The sequence below is a fragment of the Cyprinus carpio genome, chromosome B17 (genome assembly GCF_018340385.1).
Source record: "Cyprinus carpio isolate SPL01 chromosome B17, ASM1834038v1, whole genome shotgun sequence".
In the NCBI taxonomy this organism is placed as follows: domain Eukaryota; kingdom Metazoa; phylum Chordata; class Actinopteri; order Cypriniformes; family Cyprinidae; genus Cyprinus; species Cyprinus carpio.
In genome coordinates, this window is record NC_056613.1 from 15,408,981 (window position 1) to 15,434,949 (window position 25,969).

The window sequence follows — 25,969 nt, forward strand, 5'->3', positions numbered from 1 at the left end:
CAGGGCTAATTTCAGACAGATCTTCCCCTTAAGCAAGCTGTTGGCTATGGGTAACATCCCATACCCCTCCCCCAAAACCCTCCAATACCAAACAGTGCCTCTGCACGGACACTGACACATCGGCTTAGTCCGTACCTCACCAAAGCTAGCCAGCCACGGTTAACGCCAGCTGACAACTAACACACACACACATAGATGACTGATCTGGATTTAATCTGATCCCAGTCCAGTGAGTTCTGCGCTAAATCACTGAAAACAACAAAACCTAAGAAAAGTGCTAGCATAACATGCAAAAATGTAAGTTCTGTAAATCCCCCAAACAAAATGTTTGTACAAAAAGTTGTTTTGTACAAAAAAAGCAATTTAAATATTTAATATGAATAGCCATGAGAGTAAATTGTGTTTCTCTAAAGCAAACCTAAAAATGTGCTAAAGTAATGTTCAAAAGCTAATAAAGCTAGTAAAATCAACAAACAAAAAGATAGTGGAGCATTTTACAGACATAGAACTTTGAGAGACCTTAGGCATTCAACAAAACCAAAAGCAAATATTTCAAATGAATACCAAGGAGGTTACATTTTTGCGTTTTTGTATTTATTTTGCTTTTATATTTGTATTTTGTACTTTAGCTAGTGCAATGCTTTAAAGTAGCTAATAAAGTGATGTAACAAAGTCAATTGAAAAAAAATAAATAAAAAATATATATATATATACATTTTTAAAATATATATATATATATATCCACTAAAAAAAAAGATTTAAAACATTTTTAAAAATGAGTATCCATGAGGTTAAACTATGTTTGCATGTGTTTTTTGTGTCTAAAAAAACAACACAACATTAAAAAACAAGCTAGCGCAACGGTCAGAAGTAGTGTTGTAAACCTGAAACAAAAATAAAGTTAGCATAATATTTTTTTTTTACACAGATTATATATGAATGGTCATAAGGTTGAAGTGTCATTGTATGCATGTCAAAAAAAAAAAAAAGCTGAGAAATTGACAAACTGGAAATTCAAAAGTAGGGACGGTCATCTAATTGACCAATGAAAAAAATGCTACATTAAAAAAAAGTAAAAACAAAAAAAACAAAAAACAAAACAATGAATATACATTGCTGAACTGATTTGTTTGTATGCATGTTTTTTTTGTTCCATTCTTTGTGTGTAAAGTGAACATGTTGTGGAAAAATAAGAAAATTGATGCATCAATTTTTCAAATGACCCTTATTCATATGTAGAGGGGGACCTCTGTATTAAATTCAAGCACTTTACAACAAATGGTTGTGCCATTGGGTGCCATTTTGATATATGTGTGTTTGGGTGGCTAGCAGCAAGAACAAAAGGCTGCTATTTGTCTGGGTGCTCATGGGAGAAGATGCCATATCAAACATGCAACTGCATCCCTCAGACCTTTCTGAAAACAGGCCTCTACTTATCAATTACCTACCTGTCAGCGACACCGGCCGTGTAGGCAAATGTCCCTGCACAGGGCAACAATATCGTTGAATGAGATTGCCATTTATGTGTGTGTGTGCACGTGTGTGCAAGAAAAAGATGGATAATATGAAAAAGAAACATTTCACACAGGCAAAATACGCACACTCTTACACTCACCACAAACAAATGTGGACCTGTGGGGCATTTGCGCCTGCTGTTGCTCTCCAGCTGCGTTGTTTTGGTATAATGTGAGCTGACCACTCAGGTCCGCAGAAGGAAGGCTGGCCGCAGGGTTTGTGTGTGTGTGTCTGGTCTCGTGTCTCGGTGAATAAGGTGCAGTCTACCTGATCTTGACTTAAAGGGGCATAGCGTTGTGTACACACACATCTGTGAGCCTATTAGTGCCGTCACCTGTGACTCTAAGAGGTCCAGTTCTGTGAGTGACAGAAGCATAGCCTACCTCTCATTCTCCCTCAAGTCTTCCCTCTCCCGCCTATGATGGCAATTCTTTCAGAGGCAGACAAAACACTTCCTGTCCACCTGAATGAGAAGCGAGGGAATGAGCTGCCGTGCCGCATTTCTGCTGCTGAAGATATCAGAAAGGACTTTTTTCCTGCGTGAAGGTTAAAGGCTAGTTCAGGCAGCTCCTTTGTAAACTTTTAACATCACAGGCGGGAAAGCCTGGAGAGCCAGAGCCTGTGTTTCCACATGAGAGCAGCGGTTTGAAAATAACTGCTTGTCCATTGGCAGACCTCTGAGAAAATGCCTCACAGGCCAGCTCTCTAAATAATAACCAGTCTTGTTAGTTAGAACTGGGCCTGGAGGCCAAGACAAAAGATGCTGTTTGGCTGACCGTGAGTGGCCTTCGGGGCACGAGGCCAACCGGCCCTTCAGTTTCAACCTTGACTTCATTCTAGACCTGTTCTACTTTATTTCCCCCTTATGGAAACCTGTGCATTTCCTCAGAATGGTAGATAGAGTGAGAAATGCAGTTGGACAATGGATAAAATGTTCATTTTCTCCCCTCCCCAAGCATTTTTTTAAACTCTCACCTTCTCGCATCATGCCGACGGTCAGACACTTCATGAAGCGGCAGGCTTGGCAGGACTTCCTTCTACGTTTGGTGATCTCACATTCATTGGTGGCGGGGCAGCTGTACTCAATGTTTCCTGTGGCGAGGCATGTAGAGAGAAGGAACAGAGAGTGTTTAATGACTGCCAACAAAACCTTATTCCTATAACAATTCAGCAAGAAATAGCATACAATATAATATAATATCTTATATTTACACATAAAAGTTTGAGGTTGGTAATAAACAAACAAGTCATATACTGAACAGTCTACAGTCTATTGTTAAATATTAAAAGATTCTATTTAAATATTTTTGTATGTAAAATGCAACTTATTCTTGTGATGGCAAAGCTGAATTTTCAGTGTCACACAATCCTTCAGAAATCATTCTAATATGATGATTTGGTGCTCAAGAAATGTTTATTGTTTATTACTTTTATTATTATAAATTTTATCATCAATCACTGTGCAATATTTTTCTGGGAAATGTGATATATTTTTTCAGGATTTAATTCGTGAATAAAAAGTTCGAAAACAACAACATTCATTTTAAATTTAAATATTTTGTACCATTATAAATGGCTTTACTGTCACTGTTTATCAATTTAATGCACTGTTGCTGAATATGCACTGTTTAATGCACTGTTGCTCAAACTTTAGAAATGTATTGATGTACTCTCAACAAATACAATACTGTAAGTGCAAGCCCAAACTCAATTTGTCAGTTCAAAAAAGAGACTGAAATACAGCAATCACTTCCCATCAAGTCTACATATGTGTTGTGTGACTGAGAGTGCAAAAGGTCACGCAGGAAAGCACCACTGGCTCTCCTCAGAGGTCATGTGTCACAGAGCTGTGTGAAGCTGCGTAGGCAGGCAAACAGGCAGGCCAGACTTTACTAAACCTAAACAAAGACCTGCAGGTCACAATTCACCTCTGTGTGAACTTCCAATCACCTGATGACCACTAACACGGCTCCTCATCCTACCAATCCCCCACATCAATACACACAGAGACCCATAAGTTTGCTACTACGATTCCTGGAGACTATTACAGCGTGTTCTTTGAGCATTATGATGCTATGAGAGGGGAAAACGCAATGATATATGCTAGTTATTGCAACAGCACGCAAATAGAAGCCTGAGGAGTAATTTTTGGCTGTATTATAAGAATAACTTGGCAGATATAGTCATTTAATGTGTTGTAACTATCAATGTATGGAAAGAAATTGTGCAATAGAATTACCATTAGAACACAAATTCGTACACTTCTTGGGCTGAAACAGACTCTCTCACACATGCACTCATGCAATTAACATAGGGCCCGTCTGGGACCTCCACACTGATGAAATATTTCAGAGTTAATCAGACTTTGTAAACACTGATTTGTATTGACTTCTCTTCTGTGAACTGATGTTTCCTCATTAAAAAGCAGATTAGCAGCACGAGCAGGGGGGCTAAATGCTCAAGACTGCTAATTCAACAGGAAACAGTATTTAAAGTATGCATGTCCATTAAACTGAGCTCCAATATTCATTAGTCAGGTAATCTCCACAATCCATTAGGGTCTTCGGATTGGGAGGAATGCAATGGGGATGTGTGTGAAGATGCGAGGTGATTCTCATGAGGGCTGAGGCCGGCTGAGTGGTCTTAACCAGCTGGGAATGTTTCGAGGGGGGAAAAATCCTTGCCAATCTAATATAGGTTCTTTCCTACCAGTAGTTGAATGCCAATGGCTTGAGCGCTGTGTCCAGGTTATCAACACAGTGGAAAGAAGGCTGTATGTGTGTGTGTGTGTGTTCACTGACAGGATAGAGTGATGTGATTTGAGTTAGGTGGCAGTCGATTAGTGCAATGTCCATTGTCTATCACTCAAGCGGCTGCCGAGAGGTTTCAAACAAGATATAAAATGTGCCTAGTGCTTCCTTCCACTGTCTGTCTTCATACTAAATGCTACATTTCCATCATTCATCAGTCGCAGTCAAATGCCAATGAAGCTCATTACCAGAACATGGCAACAACGTGACCTTGGGCTGAACTTATGCTACGGCTATGAAGTAGGAAATGGATTTGGGAATGTTCTGGGCTTCCTGAGGTTGCATTCTTGGTGTTCCCCTCCCATATTTTGCACAGCGCCTGGCTACGAGTGGCTCAATTGGGAGGTGATAGATGCAGGTTGTCAGGTGGCATTGGAGGAGTGCCACCGGAATGCCAGCTGCCATGGTTTGAGTGGCCATGGCGCCCGTGCCGCCGCCTGTCCCTATGCCCCAGCCGAACCGCGGTCCTGACGCCTCTGCATCCCTTAACTCATCACCAGCCCTGCTCCTTCCCTCAAAAACCAGCCAGTCTGGAAGTCAATAAATGTCCAGCTGGACAGGATGTTTTTTGGAAATCACCAAGAGTTTTATTGGCTAATGGGATGAAACATACCGATATGTCAAATTCCCATCTTCTGGAATGTGTTCAGGCCAAGCATAATATTTGACCCATTTATTCAGCACCTACTTTGTTCCTCAGAGCTTCACTGCCACTACTAAAAAACTAGCATATGGGTAACTTCCCAGTATATTCAATTACCTCTAAGCCCTTGTTTGAAATAACTGATCAAGCTTGTTAATCTGAAGAAATAAGACAGGAAATTTTTATTTCTTTGCAGCAAATACCATAATAAGCCAGAGCATTACCACCCTCTGGCTTTACATGTCTACTGGACGGAAAGCTGCTTAGGTGGAGTAAAGCCAGCGGATGTTGGATGTATGGAATTCCTTTGTGCTGATTCTAGGTATTTCACTTTCTAACCCCTTGGCCTGCCACCTGAACCTAGCTGAAGTTCTAGCTGAGGGAGGGTAAAAGCCAACCTTGAATGGTCCTCTTGAAAAAGGCCTTGCAGGCCTCGCAGGAGGCGACTCCGTAATGGTAGCCGGAGGCGATGTCCCCGCACACCAGACACAGGCGCTTGGGCATGGAGTTCAGCATGTACTCGCATTTAATCTGCGAGTCCTCCGTGATGGTGCTGGAGCAGTCCTCGTAACGCTTGGCTCCGGCTCCGCTTGGACCCAGAGCACCGGTTGGGCCATAAAGAGTGGGTGAGTCCAGACCGTTCTGATGGCCGTTCATGGTGGAGCTGTAGCTACCGCTGGCGTCTGAGGAGCCGCCGGGGCTGTGGTGATTTACGCTGTCCGTCAGTGAGGCAGGGCTGGAAGGTTCCGTCTTTATGTAGGAGGGGCAACTTGACTCAATGTGGCGGTCCTTGCTGGACATTCTGCAGAGCAGCCTACATGGACAAAACACAACGAGACAAACACCAAAGTGTTAGTGAACAGTAGTGTGGAAACCAAGAAAATGACTGCCTGTGAACTTATATGCTCGTATTCTGGTAAATTCAGGCTAGTCTTAAATGGTCTTTTCAGCAGGGGAGACTTAAAATGTGATACCAATACCAACCCCCCCAGCCCCCAGCAACCACCCCCCCCCCCCAACCCACAAGCAACTCTCTATTTTGCACATGGGTCCACCTGCGCCTTAGCCTGAGAGAACAGAAGATTCAGCAGCTAAAAAAAGCCCCTGATTGTGAATTCAGAATTCTAGTTTTTTAGCATATTAATGACTTCTCTGAGAGGAAACATAAGAGGAGAGGCATATGAGAGCCAGTGTGCCACGGTCCCTTGGGTCTCACTAAAGTGTCTGAGTGGTTGTATATGTACAAGGCTGTAAAGAGGAGAGCTAACATCGCTACTCTAGCATTGCGTGCAGCCAATTGAGTTCTAAAGAAATGTGCCACAACCAACTCAGACATGTCCTAATAGTTTTAAATATATAAATAATTTCTGACAGTTATCATTTTATATGCACATTTTTATGCACGCGTTTTTATGCATTTGTCATTATTTGCCCAATTTAATGAATCTTAGAGGAGTCAGGTTCTACTTGATTATAATGTACATAATTATCTTTTGCATGTATGCACTATTTTTATTATTATTTTTTTGCATTTCATTTATAATGTGTGTGTGTGTGTGTGTGTGTGTGTGTGTGTGTGTGTGTGTGTGTGTGTGTGCAAAAGATATATACATATTTATTCTTTTTTTCTTCAATATATATTTGCACTCAGACCATTCAGATTCATTTGACAGAGCAAATCATTATCTGAAGTTATTTACTGTCGAGTTACAAAGCATGAGTCAAATCCTGTCATTTCTCCTGGACCAAAATTGTCTATCTCCACTGAAAAGTGCTAAAGGCCTTTTTTTGTGATTGTGGATCAAGAGGTGGGATCCGGTGATCAAATGCACCATGACAGATGAGCGTCTGCGGGGCGGAAGAGAGAGGGACAGTAGGGAAAGCTCAGCGCCATCACTCACTTTCCAGTCAATATCAACTTGTTCTACATGACTCTAATCAGTGCGGAGGCGCAAAGCAGTTCCATCATCCTCGCCCATGGCCAGTCACCATTGCACACACACACGCGCACACACACACACGCACGCACGCTCACACACATCGACTGACAGAAAACAAAAAAATCAGCTAGACAGACACAAACATCCAGTATCAATCCAGTAACACAAACAGACACCCACACAGTCAAAAGCAGAGACTCTTCAAAGCGAACAAAAGAGCAGGCCGAAAACCCCACCCACCCAGCCCATATCGCTCGATACCACCAACCCATTTAGTTGAACCACCCCTCCACCCACACAGCCCTGGGAGAGAGGCCTATTAATGAGCGCTGTAATTAATAGATATCTCTGCTCTGTCTTACAGGAGGCTTCAAGGCCTGCAAGAGTGGATTAACCGTTTCCCCTGTCAACAATCCAGAAGACCCTGAGCTGGGTCCTGCAGGGCGTAGTGGGGGTGGAGAGCGGCACTTCACCAAACTGTGTCAATTAGCTGCACTTCAGTATCTACATTTAGCAAATTGTGATTGTTCAGGGACTGTTTGTTTCTCTAAAATTCTCAAAGGTTTTGGGAGTTGTGATTTCAAATAGACTGAGTGTGAGGTCATGCTCAAATGCGCTCTCTATTTTCCCTTAACTGCATTAGCGGTAAGGTGTGTGAAAAGCGAGATCATGGCAGAGGAACAAAGTCGTAATATAGACAGAAAGAAAATCACAGAGGATTTATACAGACAACACATCACGACCATTTTAACATGGAGATGGAGGGGAACAAATAAAAGAGGCAGTCTGGAAGACCACACAAAGGTCTTTTTAATTAAGGAAGCCCACTTCTAAATGAGGGCTCTAAAATCCGGTCAGCTTGTAAAAGATGGCTTCTTCTGAGGCCCATAAAGCAAGAGAGCAAGAGAGAGTGTGAGAGTGAATGAGGGATATCTTTAAAGAAACCAGACCACCTTAATATTGAAAGGAATTTTACAGAAACAGATATTGAAACATATATTGGAAAAAGAAAATTCAAAGAAGTACATTTTTGGATTCTAGGAATGTAGCACATGAGAAAACATTTTAGCACCATGAACCTATTTTAAGCATGTCTAATATCTAGCTGGCTAACACATGAGGATTTTGCAAGAATGATTAACAATGAAGTACATAAAATTAAAATAAATCAAATAAAATACAACATTTTTTGATTATATTTAAATAAAATTTATACATGTATTTTTACAAAAAAATATATGATTTTTTTTTTTAATATGAACCAATTTTAAATACATTGAATTAATGGATAATTAAAAAAGCCTAGTAATAATAATAATAATAATAATAATAATAATAATAATAAATGTTTTATAGTACTAAAATTTTTAACTGGGGTAACTCGAAAAAATAAAATAAAATAAAGACAAAAAGTTGCACTACTGAAATCTTAAAAATAGGTGAACTCATAGCTATTAATGCATTATGGTGTAAAAGCTCAAAATGTGCTGAGTCAAGGCACCTGTTTCCTTGTATTGCAATGAGAGGCAATCGATTATGAAAAAGCTCCTGTTACACTTCTACTGATCCACCACCGACACACAAGCACACACTCATACTCAAACTCACAGACAGGTGTCCTGGGCTGTGTGGAGGGCCACAAAGGTATTCTAGAACATTCCAGTAATGTCAAGGATGCATGTTGTGTATTTATACACAGTGTAAAGCCGGTTAAAATCAGTGAAAACACAAGCACTGACTGTTTACACTCGCAACATATCCTCTCATTCTATTTTGGGTAACGGAGACAAACTGGTTTTTGTGGGGCAGCTGAGAAACCCGCCTCCTGTCCTGAGTGGCACAGAGAGTGTGAAGTCAAAACGACGGGTAACAAAAGAGGAAAGGGCCAGCATTGTAAGAGCCCCTCGTGCTTTACAGCGCCGCTCTTAAGGCTCTCAACAGGAGACACCATGCTCTATAACTTTGACTGAAAGTTATTAGCGTTCTCTTTCTCTTGCTCTCTTTCTCCTACTCTTTGAAATTCTATGACTCTATTAATCCAAACCTGCAATATTCACAACTCTCTATAAATTCAATTGTCAGATGGGGTATTTTTATTCTAGGCTGCACTTGAATCCAAAATTAGAGGCAGTAAAATTCACATTAGCTCTAAGAGAAATGGAATTCTAAAGCCTATATTTTAGAAGAAAAGAAAGCCCTTTCCGACAGAGAAGAGACTATTTGAGAGGTAATGATTTTATCTGTTTTCACCACTGCCTGGCGCCGAGCTTCAATCCCACAGTGTGCCATTAACAAAAGGAGTTCTTATGCTGAAAAGCAGTGGAATTTAGTTTAAGCTTATGAATGGAAATAATAATCGTCAAGTGGAAGGGCAGAAAAAAAGCAGAGAGACAAGATGAAAAAAAAAAGCACAAGACATAATCGGTTGTTCTTTATTGTTAGGGACATTATTGTGATTCAATATTATAAATAGTGCCTGAGTTTGCAAATTTCTCGTAAATTATACCAAATGCTGTCATTATGTTAAGGGTTCTAGTTAAAAACATATCTGGATCTTTTAAACAAACAAACAAACAACATTTGTCTTTTTCTTTTTTTAACTCAATTGTGTTGCTGTGAATTCTGCTGATTTATATAAGCTGGCTAACACAAATGAGGTTGTTAAAAATGGCTAGAATGATTTATAGACAGTTTTGGAAACATCAGTAAAACTGGGTTGAAATCATTAAGAAAAATATTCCATCTTTTTTTTTTTAATGTATAGCTTTTATGCAGTTGCATTATAAATACTATCTATTATCGTAAATTAAAAACTAATCAATATGTAAATAATGAAAATAAAAAATAAATATAATAAAAATTACATAAAAATTAAGAAAGTTTCTGATGTGGAAGATTTAAAAATATAATGCTTCAGAAAAAATGTAATAAATTTTGAACAGCTGGCCAAACCAGGCCAGCAGAATAGTTGTTCAGCCCTGGTTTCTATCGTCATTACCATGACATAACTTTCTCTAATCAAGACCAATAATCATTTTATCTTTAGTAATGAGAAAAACTTGAAAGAAAAGTCGCATCCAGTCATTTCTGAGAGAGTAGCACAAAACATCTCAGATGTGCAGTCACTGTACAAAGGACAGAAGTGTACTCCTGATCTTATCCAGACTTCAAATATTTAAGCCGTCTATTTGTTGAAAGTTAAAATTCAGAGTGGATCTGCAACCAAAGAAATTATTGTTTTCTTTTTGTTTTCCTCTAGCTGTCGACTCTCTTTTATTTTATGTGCTCAGGCAAGGTGTCACAAATCAGCAGGAAAACAATTTTAGAAAACACAGCCACTTGGCAATGACAAGGTGTCATTAGGCTGTTTGATCCAGTGCTCTGACAACTATAGAGGCAAACATATAATCATTGTATTAAGGTGCAGCCAGTTTTTCTCCCTCTCTCTCTCTCCCTCTCTTCTCTCTGTCTTTGCCGGAAGCGGTAAGTCTGTGTGATCACGGATAGCTGGAGGCAGCACAGTCTGCTAAACGCTGAAACAAAACTGCCCATGAGAGCTATTGACTGTTTAGATGCATATACTGTAGCACTTGGATGTGTGGGAAAAATGTTTTAGAAAAAAAATAAAAAAAAATAAAGTTTTTTCATATGTGACCCTGGACCACACAATCTTAAGTTGCTGGGGTATATTTGTAGCAATAGCCAAAAATACATTGTATGGGTCAAAATTATTGATTTTTCTTTTATGGCAAAAAATCATTAGGATATTAACTAAAAATAATGTTCCATGGAGATATTTTGTAAATTTCCTACTGTAAATATATTAAAACTTAATTTTTGATTAGTAATATGCATTGCTAAGAACTTCATTTGGACAACTTTAAAGGTGATTTTTTTTCAGTGTTTAGATTTTTTTGCACCCTCAGATTCCAATCTTTCAAATAGTTGTATCTCAGCCAAATATTGTCCTATCCTAACAAACCATACATCAATGGAAAACTTATTTATTCAGCTTTCAGATGATGTATAAATCTCAATTTCAAAAAATTGACTCTTATGACTGGTTTTGTGGTCCTGGGTCACATATACAGTGGGATCAAAAAAAAAAAAAGTCTGGGACTACATTTGTAAATCTTTCTCCAAATAAAAATTCTGCAATGTATTAAAAATATTTAAATTCAACATGTCATGCTGATTATATATACTGAAAATAATAATTAGAATTTTTTTTTTCTGTTTTTGTACCCCAAAATAACTACTTATACAATATATTTTAAAATGCATTCCTAAACATTTCTTTCACTCTTAGAGTGAGTTAAAGGTGCATTTGCCCTATAGAATGCGGTAAGATATTCAATTAAACCTTATTAAACAGGAACTGAACTGCCTTTGTACTGACGGGATACTGATTACACTTGTTCCCGCATGAGAAATACAGACATGCCAAACAGGTTGCCTTTTCCGGCTGTATGGGCAGATCAATTGTTATAACATTACTGGGTTGGAAAGTAGTAATTCACTTCATTGTCGATGGACGCCTGCAAAATAACACCTCTGATTACATACAATCAATGTGATAATGGCAAAAACACATTTGTACAATGGAGCGAGCTGCCGTAAAAATGCCAGCAGCAGGCCAGTGGAGATGAGGAGCTAACGCTCTGCTGTGTAATAAATACTACAGGACAACCAGCAGCCCTTAGCAAAGCTCCTAATACAATATTGTAAATGCAGAGAGATAAGAATGTATATTTAGATCTGGTTTATATATAAAAAAAAAAAGTCCCTGCAAAATTATATGTTTAAGTTTAAATAATTTGTTGGCTATATATATATATATATCACTATATATATATATATATATATATATATATATATATATATATATATATATATATATATATATATATATATATACATATATGCGGTTCTCTCTTGTTCTCTGACAACAGTACAGGGTTAAGATGTCGAAACCCGATTAGAGTCGTGTGTGTGTGTGCGCGAGTGTGTGTGACAGACCCTGGCAAACTCGTAGATGAAAATCTTGATGATTTAGGTCATTTTCCTGTGTGGACAGATAAGTGTTCTGCTTTATCAGGTAAGATGTCCCTCTCAACAGCACAAACAACACACACACACACACACACACATGCACACACGTTTGTTTCTATGAATTGTTGGGACTTTCCATAGACTTCTATTACTTTTATACTGACCAAACAATATTTTTTATCCCCTAAACCTACCTCTTACAGAAAACCTGTTTGCATTGTTACACTTTCAGATAAACATAATTTACTATTTTAAATTATTTACCACAGGTCGGTCCCAACAATGTCAAATATTGCAGGTTTTACTATCTTTGTGGGGACATTTGGTCAATATAACATAAACAAGTATACACACACACACACACACACACACACACACACACACACACACACACACACACACACACACTTACACACAAATACACTTACATATAAATGTACAATATAAATGTAAAAAATAAATAAGATATAAATGTATGAAATTCAGCAAAAACTGACAGTCTAGCCGAATCGCTGTCAATGTAAGAGGTCAAACTAGAGTTTAAAAACAAAAACAGGGATTTGTGAAGTTTGACGTGATCATTATTTCATTATCTGACGTTATTGTGGGTAGGAGTGAACGTCTGCTTCTTCGGCAGTGACAGGCCCTAAAGAACAGGGCAGAGCAAACAAGCTTTGGCATTTTTCAATAAGCAATATGCCTAAAATCACTGCTTTACCGCTGTTGGAGCGCAGCACCCATCTATTCAACCCCAACAGGACATGAGAGCAGATAAGCGAGGATGAGCCGCAGTCTCAAAGAAATGAAATTGCACGTAAATATAATATAAAATAACTGGAATTAAAAAATGGAGATTAAAAACACATTCTATTAAACAGATGGTTAAAGAGGATTTTATTCCAGAAAATATGACAAGCGTGTAAAAGAGGTGCTGAGAGCGGGAAAAAGAGGGAGGGAGGGAGAGAGAGAAATGGTGGTTGTTTTTTGGTGAGTGAACCGGTGAAAGCCATGTCTTTAACCAGATCAGATTCTTGAAATTGGCTGTCAAGGCAGGATTGTCCTGAGTTATAGCTGTCTATCACCCCCGCTCACATGGAGACGCGCCGAGCTGCTGTCGCCTTCCCCTGCCGCAAAGCATCTTAAATTTTCAACACCACCATCTGTTACAAAATCTAATTCACATTCCACCCATAATCGGGTTTACCTCTGTAATACCCGTTCTGCCACTCTCTCTCTTTCTCTCTCTCTCTCTGCACGAAGCCCGTCCCCAGCCCCGAACGAAACACCATCCATGTCCGCAGGCACACTTTCATTAAGGTGAAAGAAAAGGCAAAATAGTCAAATAATTTTTCAGCATCTTTGATGGCAAAGACGGTAACATCATTCTACCTTCAATGACAGAACTACAACAGCTATGTTGTTTCTTTCATTATAGATATATAATGATATATATGATCAGACAATAGTAATTTACTATATATTTAATATTTTACTATATATAAACACACACACCAAATATAATAATATATATAATAAGCCCTAAAATAATACATATAAAATATATGTAATATACATAATATATTAAAACATATATTAATAGATATGAATTAATAAAAAATTAAAATAAAATAGGAGCAATGATAAATGCATTATATTTAGATTAAGTACTGCTAACATGAACATTTAAAAAAATAAATAAATTCAAGAATATCATAAATAATATAATGTATCATCAGGAATATCAATCAGGAATATTATAAATAACTAAAACTAAATCTGAAACAAAAATTAAAACCATAAAAACATTATTTACTGATATTAATATTTTGTTGTTAATCAAATTCAAAGATAATACTATTAGAAAATGCTTGAGATAAAAAAAGATGTTTACGATACTTTTTTTTTTTTTTTTTCAGTTTATATGACTTTTATCCATTTGTGAAACATAATTTCATTAATAACAACATCCATCTACTTATAACAAGTAGCCCCAGCCCATCACATTCGGCCCTGAGACTCCTGAAAGATTTTAAGTTTTAACACAATATAAAACACCTCAGTCTAATAATCCTTCCAGTTATAAACCTGCGATTCAATCCAATCTCCACCCCGCACTGCACCCAAAAGCCCTTCATTTCCCATCTGCGTTTAAAGCAATCTAGTTTATTACACAACCCGCTAAATTTACAGTAAGAAGCCGCTCCCTCGACAAATTAATAATTTTCAGAGTATTTGATCATATAAATAAAACAGTGCCTCTAGAGGCCAAGGAGCTAAATCAGTTGATTCTAGTTATCTGGGAAATGGCTTGCATCTGGTAACAGCTCACCAGCAGATGGAGAGGTTTTTCCCCTGACCCCAGGACCAGGCTTCTGTCTCTCTCACTCCGCTCTGAAATGAGACTTATCAGAGGAAGGTGTGTGCATGTGTGCGAGGAAGTGTTGAAGGTGGGTGTTCGCCTGGTTCAGTAAAGGGATTTATTTATCTGAGCAGACGTCCACGAACATTCAAAGTTCTCCTGGTTCACAAAGATCCCCTGCACTACTGTATTAATACATGTTTTTCCCACAAATCTGTATGAATCTTATGCTGGCACAACTGATTGAACTGTAAACAGTGCTTGTAAGATGTGGCCCGTCATTTCCCATCTGCGTTTAAAGCAATCTAGTTTATTACACAACCCGCTAAAATTTACAGTAAGAAGCCGCTCCCTCGACAAATTAATCATTTTCCGAGTATTTGATCATATAAATAAAACAGTGCCTCTAGAGGCCAAGGAGCTAAATCAGTTGATTCTAGTTATCTGGGAAATGGTTTGCATCTGGTAACAGCTCACCAGCAGATGGAGAGGTTTTTCCCCTGACCCCAGGACCAGGCTTCTGTCTCTCTCACTCGCCCGCTCTGAAATGAGATTTATCAGAGGAAGGTGTGTGCATGTGTGCAAGGAAGTGTTGAAGCTGGGTGTTCGCCTGTTTCAGTAAAGGGATTTATTTATCCGAGCAGACTTCCATGAGCGTTCAAAGTTCTCCTGGTTCCCAAAGATCCCCTGCACTAGTCTATTAATACATGATTTTCCCACAAATCTGTGTGAATCTTATGCTGGCACAACTGATTGAACTGTAAACAGTGCTTGTAAGATTGTGCGTTCGCAAGCATACATGTGCGTGTATGTATATGTATGTGTGACTAACCTCAAATCTTTTGATACAGCTGCTAGTAAAACATCCTGCTCTGTTTGGTGTGTGTGAATGTGTTTGACATGCCTGTTAGCATTAGTTTCAACCCTGAATTTACACCACTGATGCACATCTAGCAGCACACAAGAATTCAAACTGTTCTGCGACCAATGTGGATGTTCAGGGTGAGAACCATGTCCTCCAGCTCCCAGCATGCTTTGTTTCAGGCCCATGGCGTGACACTGTATTGCCTGGCAGTGCCTATCTATCGAGAGCCACAAGCTCCGACTACGCCAGTAACGTGATCCTGATTGGCTTAGAGTGTAAAAGACTTCCTGCATGCGAATGGAGCCTAATTGGTTTGACCCAGACTAACCTGTCCCAAATCCAATCCATGTAATACATTTGAGGGCCCCCATCAAAGCACATTCACCTTCTTTTAAAAAGTTTAAGTAAATCTCCAAAAAATCCTGCCCTTGGACTCACACCTAACTAAACTCCAAAAACAAGGAAGTTGAGTGTTCAAAGCAACATGAAACCATTTATACAATGCTTTTCATACTATTTCTAATGAAGTACCTTTAAACACATCAGAAATAATTCACGTTTAGTGTTAACGTACATTCCATATTTTCTTGCACTCCCTCCCCCCACCCCCCCAAAAAATAGCAACATTAAATACATAAATAAATATAAAATACAAATGTTACTGAAAATTAATATATCCAAGAAAATAAAATGTACCATTTGAAAATAAATCAAAGAGGTGAAGGCACTTTTCTCTCTGACCCTTCCGTAACCTCTAAAGTAATAACCATAAATGACCTGAAATTACAACAGTCAAACAAAGACATTTTACAGAAGATGGTCTGAGAGAGAAAGAGAGAGAGGGAGAGAGAGATAGAAGGGCCTGGTGAGGTCTCTTAACTGGTCACATCTGGCTGTATTTTATACGCAAATCAGCCCCCACTAAATCTAGATAAAACTCACTGACTCGTGATCGGAGCAATGATCTTCATACATCTAAATTTATATGCTAATCGGAATCCTTGAAGCATTTAACACATTCCTCTGCATCTGGAGGGGGCGACAACCGGCAACCTCTCTAACCTATACCCATAAACTCAACATAAACTTTCCCTATCCACATCTATACTCATATCTATCCACATCTCTATTCATATCTATCCACATCTCTATTCATATCTATCCACATCTATACTCATATCTATCTATCTATCTATCTATCTATCTATCTATCTATCTATCTATCTATCTATCTATCTATCACATTTATAAGCCCAGGGAACAGCCTAGGACCAGGTTTACAGCACACAATGGGTACAACATGCAGAAATTACGTCCTGCGAGTTGACGACACGCACAAACACTGGATGAACTAGACTAAGACACTGACTTGAATGAAGCAAGCATGGGTAAAAAATAGCTGGGCAGGCAAAACACAAACAAACAAAGATACATACAAACAAATAAAATAATAATCACCAGAACTGATTTTGGCTTTTGATGACACTATTTTTGGTCCTTTCCTTACCTTTGGTTATATAGAGCATGTGCATCACGCATGTGACTGGCCTCGATGTCGTATTGCTGTTGTGTTCTTCTCCAAGCGCCGCATTTGGCGTACTTATCTTCGCTATTAACTTGGGCCTTTGATAAATTCATTCTACAACAAAAGGGAGAGCAAGAACAGGAATAAAAACGAGGGTCAGTGAGATGGACTGAGGAATTCTGATAAAGAACCATTGAGCCATTAACTGCTGACAGACAGTGACGCAGATCGGCACTCTGTGACAGAAAATATTCCTTCTTTCCTGACCGGCATTCTTCAGTGGATCGGCTGTAACTGTGCGTCTCCGCTGAGGATCGGAATAGGGGAAAGACGGGCTGTTTTGTTCATGCCAGGCGTTAACTGAAACCAGCCAGACTCATCATTCTACCGGCCACAGATTTAACAAGTCTGAGGTGTCGGCAGATACAAGAAAGAATCGGGGAGATCAACACATGCCCGTAGACCCTGTACACATAAGGGCAGGAAATCCTGTGGCTTTACAGGACCCTCTGAATCAGAACTGGTTGAGAAATGATCATATAAACGAATAAGGGATGTTTTGGCGTATGCCAGTTTATTTGCTAATCATCGGGCATTTCAAGGACAAAGATAGATGTCCTTATTAATCAAATCTTGCTTTTAACAAACTCTCAGCTGCAGGTAATCACATAAAAAAATACATAGAAAACATTCAAAGACACCTCAGAAGAAAACAAAAGACTGATTCAGGAGTGTCTGTTGCAGACGTACTGGATGTAAATAACTCTCGGCTGTGTGTTAGTACAGCAAAATCTTTATACAAACTTATGGAAATTAATTGAGGCCACAAAAAGCACCTAAGAAAAACACCTGCGCACTTTAACACACACTTAAAGTTCTCGGCTTAAACAAAGAGCTCTCCGTCAAAGATGAAATGCTCATTGTTGAAGATTCCAAACTGTGGATTTTGTCCGATTCAAGTAAAGCACTGGAGAGCAAAGGAAGTGAAGTGGTACGAGCCACAGGCAGTGCGGCTGAGTGTGTGAGTCTGCCACACTCTCTAATTAACAGAGGAGGCCCCTAATTCTCCTTCTCCGTTCCAACTCAGCAAACACGTTCAATGTCATTAGAGCCGCACAACCCCCAACTGTCCCCACACTCGGACTGATGAAACTAATCACTCAACTAATGCTGTGATTCAGCGGCTGTCTGAGAGAACGCAGCCATGAAGATCTGTCTTCCCGTCTTTCTCTTTCTTAGGCTCTTGTTTTCGTTTCTGACGATCCACCTCTTCTATCTGTCTGCGATCAAGTTTAGGCATTTCTCGCTGAATGTCCTTTTTTTATTCTAAATAATCTTGTGCTTTCAGCTTAAAGTGTAAAGTTTCAAATTTTAGAAAATGTAAATATTTTATTTTGCATTGTAGTTTTACTATATTTTACAATTTCTCAAATTCGGGGACATAAAATCCATATAAAAATTCAGGGAGCATTAGTGTGTTTTGAATAACATTAGATATTGTCAAATCATTTTGTCGCAATCATTGCTAATTTGAGAGTTAATTCTGAAGTGTGTGTTTACCTCACAAACAGTGGGCAGAACAGCATGTGCTGTGCGTGTGTGTGTAAGGCTGGTGAGCCAGTCAGAGCTTAGTGGAAAAAAGCAGCACACACACACACACGTAATGTGTTGGCTTTAGTTCTGGGCGAGTGAGCAGCGGAATCGATAAGCTCCAGCATCACACACGGCACACGGCCTGATACACTCCTGTTTCTCTCAACTCTCTTTAACGTGACTTTACACACAAACACACTACTGCACTCCCAGTGCTAGCGGCATTAAATATCTGTCATTAACTACTGGGATGCTTTCTAAAGCAGTGTGCAATATTTCTTTTTTTGTTTCATTCCTTTCAGATGTGTAGACAGGCCATGCTGTATATAACAGGACGCATCATTAGTAGCAAACGAGGATGAAAATTACATCAAAAGCCAATAAACTCTTTGACTTTAGTGGCACAATATTAAACATCTGGAAAAGAAATCAGAAAGGAAGGTTTGCATGTAAACAAGTACATTAACACAGCAGTAAATACATTTTCTAAGCATATTTATATGCATTTCAAGCATATAAAATCTCTTTATTTAAGATCATCTTAAATGTTTAAATCAAAGTAAACAACACAACACATAAAAAAACATGCACAGTAAGACATGCACATGCACACGGACATATACAAACACACATTTATCTCAGTCATTCACTACACACTTACAGAAAACAAAAGATCTATTTCATCTGGAATGCTAAAGTACGGCTGATATTTCAGAACAGAATTTGTGACAGAGCTATGCAAATAACATGGTAATCGTGGCCTGAGTATGTACAGTAAAATAGTTTATGCAAATATAGGGAAATTAATTAGGGCAGGATTGCTGGATTGTTGAGCACAGTCAAAATGTTTCCTTTAATTTGTACATTTTTACAGCACATCACATTAATCATTTACTCACTTCTTTATTTCAAAATAGTACTACATAACAAAATAAAAAAAAAAAAAAAAAAAAAAAAAAAAAAATATAAAAAAAACAATAAAATACAAAAAAAAAATGAGGAAATAAAAAAAAAAAAATATATATATATATATTCCTCATTTCCTCATATTTTCCTCATTTCTTTATATATATAAAATAATAATAATAATATAAAAAAATAATATATACATACACACACAAAAAAAAATTAATAATTCACAACAAAACCATGTGGTGGTGCCTAAATGACAAAGTCTGATCATCCCCATAAAGCCACAATGAAAACAGATAAATATTATTCTAACACTGAATTACTATGATTTAATTTAATTAATATATTAAAATTGCCTTTTCGTTTTTATTACTCAAATAAAAATAATAATAATAATAACCATTATTCTCATTCATTAAATATATTATTATTATCATCATTATTATTAAAACAATAAAAACTAAAAGGCCTTTAGAAATAAAAGGATGGTCAAACAATGAAAACAAGAGTAACAGCTAAAATGAAGTGTCACTTCAGATCAGTGGGAGAAACAGGCGCTTCTAGAGGAGAGAATGAATCTATAGGGATCTACCTGAGCCCATTTCACGCTACTGTCAAAACGCCTAAGTACTGCATCCATGCGGACAAGGATTAACACGCAGGACAATGAGCTGAATTAAGCCAAGTGTGTGTGTGTGTTGCGGCCATGCTCTGCGAATCACTCATGTGTTGCTATTCCATCTGTGAATAGTGGGGGTCTGATTGATTAGACAGGTGCCATTCTTCCTTATGCAGGAAAGGCCGCCCCATGCACGGTAAATGCCATGCCTATATCTCTCTGTCTCTCTTTCTCTCACTCCTTCCTGACAGCTCACACGACTGGTTACTCATACCCTGCTAATTACCCAGTCCTCCAACCAGCTAAAACATTCATACACGATAAACATACACACCTTAAACATTTACACATGCAGAGACGCTTATAAACACAAAACACAAAAATAGACTTACATCTAACTCCTTAATAATAGCTTTAGCTGTTAGTGCTATCATGTCACAGACACCACCGGTGGCGGCTTTAAACCGTGTCAGCAGGGTTTCTTGTTATTGTACGTTGACGAGCACGTGATTTAACCTTTGGGGGTTGAAGGCTGAAGAACAGGACAGGTGGAATTAAGCGCAGGCCTCGCACGCAGGGGCAGCGTGGCCGGCCACGCGGCAGATGGACTGTCAGCTTTAATATGACGGAGTGCGTGCGGGCGCTCCAGCCTGGAAGCACGCGGATCTCTACGGGAATGCAGCCGTTCGCCCGCGCAACAGGGGCTGGGAGCAGATGAGAGCGGAGCTATAAAGTGCAAATACACCCGTCTGACACATCACACAGATATGCACAGATCTACTCTTACATCCCGCAAAGCACGCCAAAAAATTCATTTTGCTATCTGTAGATAAATGTGACGCAACCTCGAGTTCGAACAGTGCTATAGGCTGCAGTCAGGTACATCCGTACCCTGTCTTGGAAAAATTACCGCTCATAAGCAGATTTAGTGAAAAGCCTCCCATCAGGATCGCTTTGATAATCTACAGCAGGGCAGAAATAACACTCGTTTGAATTAACGCAAAGTCAAGAAATTTCGCATTCTAGATGAAAAAGAAACAATAACTTCTTCTTTTCCCAAAAGCTTCCACACGGACACACTTAAAAACATTTTAAAAAAACACATTAAAAAAAAAACAACAAAATAAACCAAAAAAAACTGATAAAGAAAATGACATGCACAGGCTTGATTTAGCAGCATTTGAATTTAAATGCAGCACGTTTCTCCAAGGATTTCATTATTCTGGTTTATTTGAGGGAAAAAAACTGGCCTGAAGGTGTGCGGATAGATATTAATACATATGTTTGCGACCCTATAGAAGCTCAAAGGTGTTTTACAAACAATCGGGCGAAGTGCATTAACAATAAAATAGATTTTCATCTAAATGTTTTGAAATAACTCACTTTGTTGAAATATTCTGACTTCGTTTAATTTGATGTAAAACAATAGAAATATAAAATTATTCAAGTATCCGAACAGTACAGAAATTCAACGGTTCAAAGAGTCCAGAACAGCCTCCAGAAACGTTCCACAGCTGACGGCAAGGAGTTGGGCCTTACATGGTAAGCATCATACTGATCTCCACACACACACACACACACACACGCACACACGTGATGTATGACAGGAGAAAGCACAGAGAAATATTTCACTGTCATCCGTCACCCAGCTGGGCGATTCATTTCCTTTCTCTATTACGAGACCACCACAATTTCACAATTTCATTGAAGATCAATGAAGCTAAAAGAGATTCAAAAATCAGTACGGATTCACACCAGTAGAACTGGAGAAACTTTACCACCTTAAAGCTCTAACATCCTGTACTTTCACACACTTATAAATGTTCTTGTGTCAAAAAAAATGCCATCCTGATTTTCATCTTATATTCTAATTATTTACTTCACAGTGCTAATCTACTTCTAAAACTATTTTACATTAATATATTTTTAAAGTACAAAACCAGCACACAAAAGACACATTAATTTGTTGTAATGCATCTTCTGTTGAGAAATAACTAAACAGGAAGGGAAAACAGATTCAGAAAAGCTATATCCGCATGCCGAGAGACAAACGGTGAGTCTGCTGGGAGCCGTGGCTAAAAGCACTATTTTTACACCCTTATCTAGCCCTCGTGGACCCTCCTGCTTCTGGAGTGACCACACTCCCTATTGACCTGCTGTAACTGTATCCTACAGGCTCTCAGCCGGCCCGCGCCTGCTCTGCCTCTCTCTAGCAGGCCGAATCATCCGCAAAATAAAGACAGAAGCAAACAGGAAAACAAGGTCTAAAAATGGCAGACAATAAAGCACATTTTAGTGTAATCGCTAATGCCGATGGGTCATTTTTTTTGTTTTTACGCAATCGAGCGAGTCTCAGCTGGCATGGTCCCTGTTAAAACCCTTATTCAACTTCTCGTAAAAATCGCCGCAGTGCGTTCAGAAAATCCTGATGGATTGATGCATAAATCACACAAATTGACAACTGCATCATCAGGCTCTCACGCTCACGGCCGGCCGTGTGTTTTCATGTGCGCGGCACCTGCGTGCGACTGTTTCACACGAGTGTGTGCGTCCATCCAACGGGCCACTTATTGCGCTTTTTAACAAAAGAGCAAAAATATAGCTTCCCTTTTTTTTCTTACGGCCCCCCCTCTGGCCTCTCTTTTCTCCTGAATGACAGGCCGCTGGAGGGGCTGGGAGGGAGGGGGCTCTCTTTTAACTGGAGTTAATTACCCTTGGAATGCCTCAGACCCCTTCAAATAAGGGGAAGTGGCAATGCTCTGTCTCCAATAAGCAGGACAGCGTAAAGACAAAGAGTGTCCAGACAGTAATCGACAAGGGGCCACGGAAAGAGAAAGACATGCAGGACGAGCCACGACACCTCTCACACAGGGGAATGGGATGGAGCCAAATCAAGACTGAACGGCAACAAAGGCCTCCTCACACACACACACACACTGCACACATGGTAGAATAAATAAATCTGCGCTGTGCATATTGACATCATTTGACAGATGAATTAAGTAAATGATTTTATAAGGAGATTAAATGGAATTTAATTTACACAATCTCTCTTTATTCCTGCTGATCCCAGCCTCTGGGGTTTCATTCGCCTCTCGCAAAAGAGAGAGAGAGAGAAGGGAGTACGAACGGGTGTAGAGAAAACGCAAAATCAAGTTTTCTTCAAGGTCTACAGGGGGGTTTGGGTGTTTTAAAATCATCTGCAAAAGCGACAAAAGGTTGAACATGCATGAGTGAATGCTCAGGCACCTTCTGCACGATTCTGCGCTGAACTATTCAGCTCAGTGCAGAGTCCAGCAGTGATTTTACACACATGACACCCGCGCTTCCAGTGGACATTCACACTCCATTGCCTTTAAAAAGCTGACTGCTTGCTTCTGGTCAAATTAAAAAATGTCATGCATTAAGCTTTGATGTAATTTTCTTCCTCTCCCTTTTGCTTAAAAATTTTTTCTTTTTTATTATACACATACATTCTAGAAATTCACAGAAGGTTTTGAGGAAAAATTTAAATCTGTAAAAAAAAAACATGCATGTAATTTTAAGACAATCTTTTCAGAAGCTGCATGAATTTCTTCACGTAAATATGGAAGTATTTTAAAATGTCCTCATTCATTCGTTAAACAAAACTGAAAACACGCTGAACAATCAAAGTTGTACACCACATATGTAAAAAAAATGTCATTTCAAAAATAATAAATATGTATAATGTATAAAACGAATTTAAAATTCATTTAAAAATCTGCTTATATTTGTTTTTTTAAATAAGCTGCTTTTAAATCTTTTTTTTTTTATAAAACAAACAAAATACATTTAGATATCCTAAATAACTTGATAGCTAAAATCTAGATAATAAGGATACTACTACTACTACTAATAATAATAATAATAAAATCATTTATACAGGTTCCCATCATAATTAAAATAATCCAAAAAGACATACAGACAGCGCGTCCTCCAACCGTGAATGTAAATATTAAAATGAGCGTGCAGATGTAAATGTACATGCAGACGGTGAGAGTCTCTAATTATGATAATAGCTAAACCAGCACTTGTTGTTATTACCATCATTAATATACTAATTAGAATCTCAGTAGTCAATTTGTGTTAAAATAAAGATCAAACAGCGAGCGAGCGCCACATGGCTAAAAGGCTGTGAGGAACCGACACTCTTATCTCTAATTTTTTTTTCATGAGTCTGAATAATCCAGTCAGTCTAATGATCCTGTGCAGGGTGTGTGCCAACACATCCACGCCACTGCTGTCATTCCATCAGAATACAATATTTTAAATCTCCATAACTAAATAATTTCACTTTCACAACTAGGTTAGCATGGATTCTTCAGGTGTGTTTTTAAATGGCTGTCAGGCTGAAGTTGAGCTGCTTGTGTGTTGTATTTTGCAGGACGGTGGCTAAAGGTTTAGGAGACCAGGATGGTTACCTGTTTGTGATCTTTCTGACCCTTCCCTGTGTCTTTTTTTTTTCTTTTGCTTTTTTCTGTACTGTAGGTGTTGTCAGTTCACAGCCTGTTTTTCTTATCAGTATTCATATGCAGCAGAGAGCAGAGGTTAATAGTTGGGTTGTTTCTTTAATCAAACTTGTATGTGCACTTGTTCTGCTACATCACTATTTTGACAGATTCAAAAAGCAACTTATTACATAATGCATACTGTTTTACAAATAGACATGACTTACAGGACTTAATTGGTTTTTAATTTGTTTTATAAAATACATTTTTCAAGAACCACTGTTTCACACAAATTATGTTATTTTAATAATATTTCTCACCTACAATATTTCATTTTTAGCTGTTATCGCACATGATTTTATAATTAAACAAAATAGCAGGTATTTAAACAGAATAAAAGTCTGCCGGTACAGAACCTGACATCTAAATCAGCGTATTCATGTTTCCTCACTTTGCACTGACAGAAGTGAGCAGGACAGAGATAAATATGAAGCTAAGGAGCTGTTCTCTCTGCCGGCTCCTGGACGGTCCGCTCGTGCCCCGCGCACTCAATCCCTCCCTCCCTCTCTCTCTCTCTCTCTCTGAGCCAGCACACCGTCTTTAATACATTTAGCGGGCCACATGCTGTGCGACCGGTCTGCGATTCAAGCCACCTAAGACCGTTTTCTCCTGTCTATCCCATGGCTTTCGTCTTTCCCTCCTACCTCGGCACTCTCTCTCTCTCTCATGTTGTTTTCTGCCATGCACTTCTAATGATTTACACAAAACACACTCTGTCCTGTCCATTGCTGTAATTGTGGATAAGCCATCAGCTACCGGCACGACGTACGTCCGCACGCACACTCGGCTCCAGACGCTACCTGACAGCGAAAACAACCTTGACAAGGAGGACCACGGTGACCACATGCACACATAAACACACAAACAAACCAGGACAGGAACTACATGGACAAAACAAACAGTCTAGCCGGACACACAAGTAGAAGTAGAAGAAATGAAAATGTACCTACTGTTGTTCGGAGTGCAGGGAAAAACACTCAGGGAGCGAAAGTTCTACCGAATCCATGTGCGCTCTGCGATCATCATTTGAGCAAACCTCTTCTATAAATTAAAGTTTTCTCTCTCTCTCTCTTTCTCTCTGGCTTCTCTGTTTCCGCTCCTCTCTCTCTCTTTCTGTACCTCCTCCTCCTCTCTCTCCCTTCCGTGACTGAGCAGTGCAATTAACAGGACCGTTCTCCCGGTGACAGCCTATAGGCACAGCCAGTTGGGACCAAAAGCTCTTGCACTCTTCTAATCAAGGACTTAAAGCCACGATTGCTGCTCATTAATATGAAGCAGGGCTTTGCATATGCAGTCCCCCCGGCCCTCCCGGATGCCAGATTGGTGGCTTCCCAGCCAATTGGAGTTAGACAGGGCAGTGTCTGCGCCCACAGAGAGACGGAGCGGGGAGAGAGGGGAGGGGAAAGACAAAGAGCGAGCGAGTGAGAGAGAGAGAGAGAGAGAGGGAGAGAAGGAGGGAGGGGGAGTGGTGTAATGAGAGGGAAAGTGGGGGTGAGAGAGGGTTTAAAGAAGCGTCTCTCCCTCAGCAATGCTTATCGGCTCTCGCTGTCAAGTGCGCAGATAAAACCGCTCACTTTGTTGATACAAAACATTGTGAATGAAGCCGC

General features: G+C 39.1%; 1 protein-coding gene across 1 annotated transcript in view; it reads right to left on the reverse strand.

Annotated features, from left to right (window-relative positions):
• The window catches only part of esrrga (estrogen-related receptor gamma a), a 74,613-nt gene extending 48,934 nt beyond the window's left edge, over window positions 1-25,679 (reverse strand). Inside the window, 4 exon segments of the mRNA XM_042742464.1 lie at window positions 2,491-2,607; window positions 5,367-5,782; window positions 16,692-16,823; window positions 25,313-25,679. Of these exon segments, the coding sequence (XP_042598398.1) occupies window positions 2,491-2,607; window positions 5,367-5,782; window positions 16,692-16,823; window positions 25,313-25,368 (721 nt within the window). The 5' untranslated portion in view covers window positions 25,369-25,679.
• Between the last annotated feature and the right edge of the window lie 290 nt (window positions 25,680-25,969).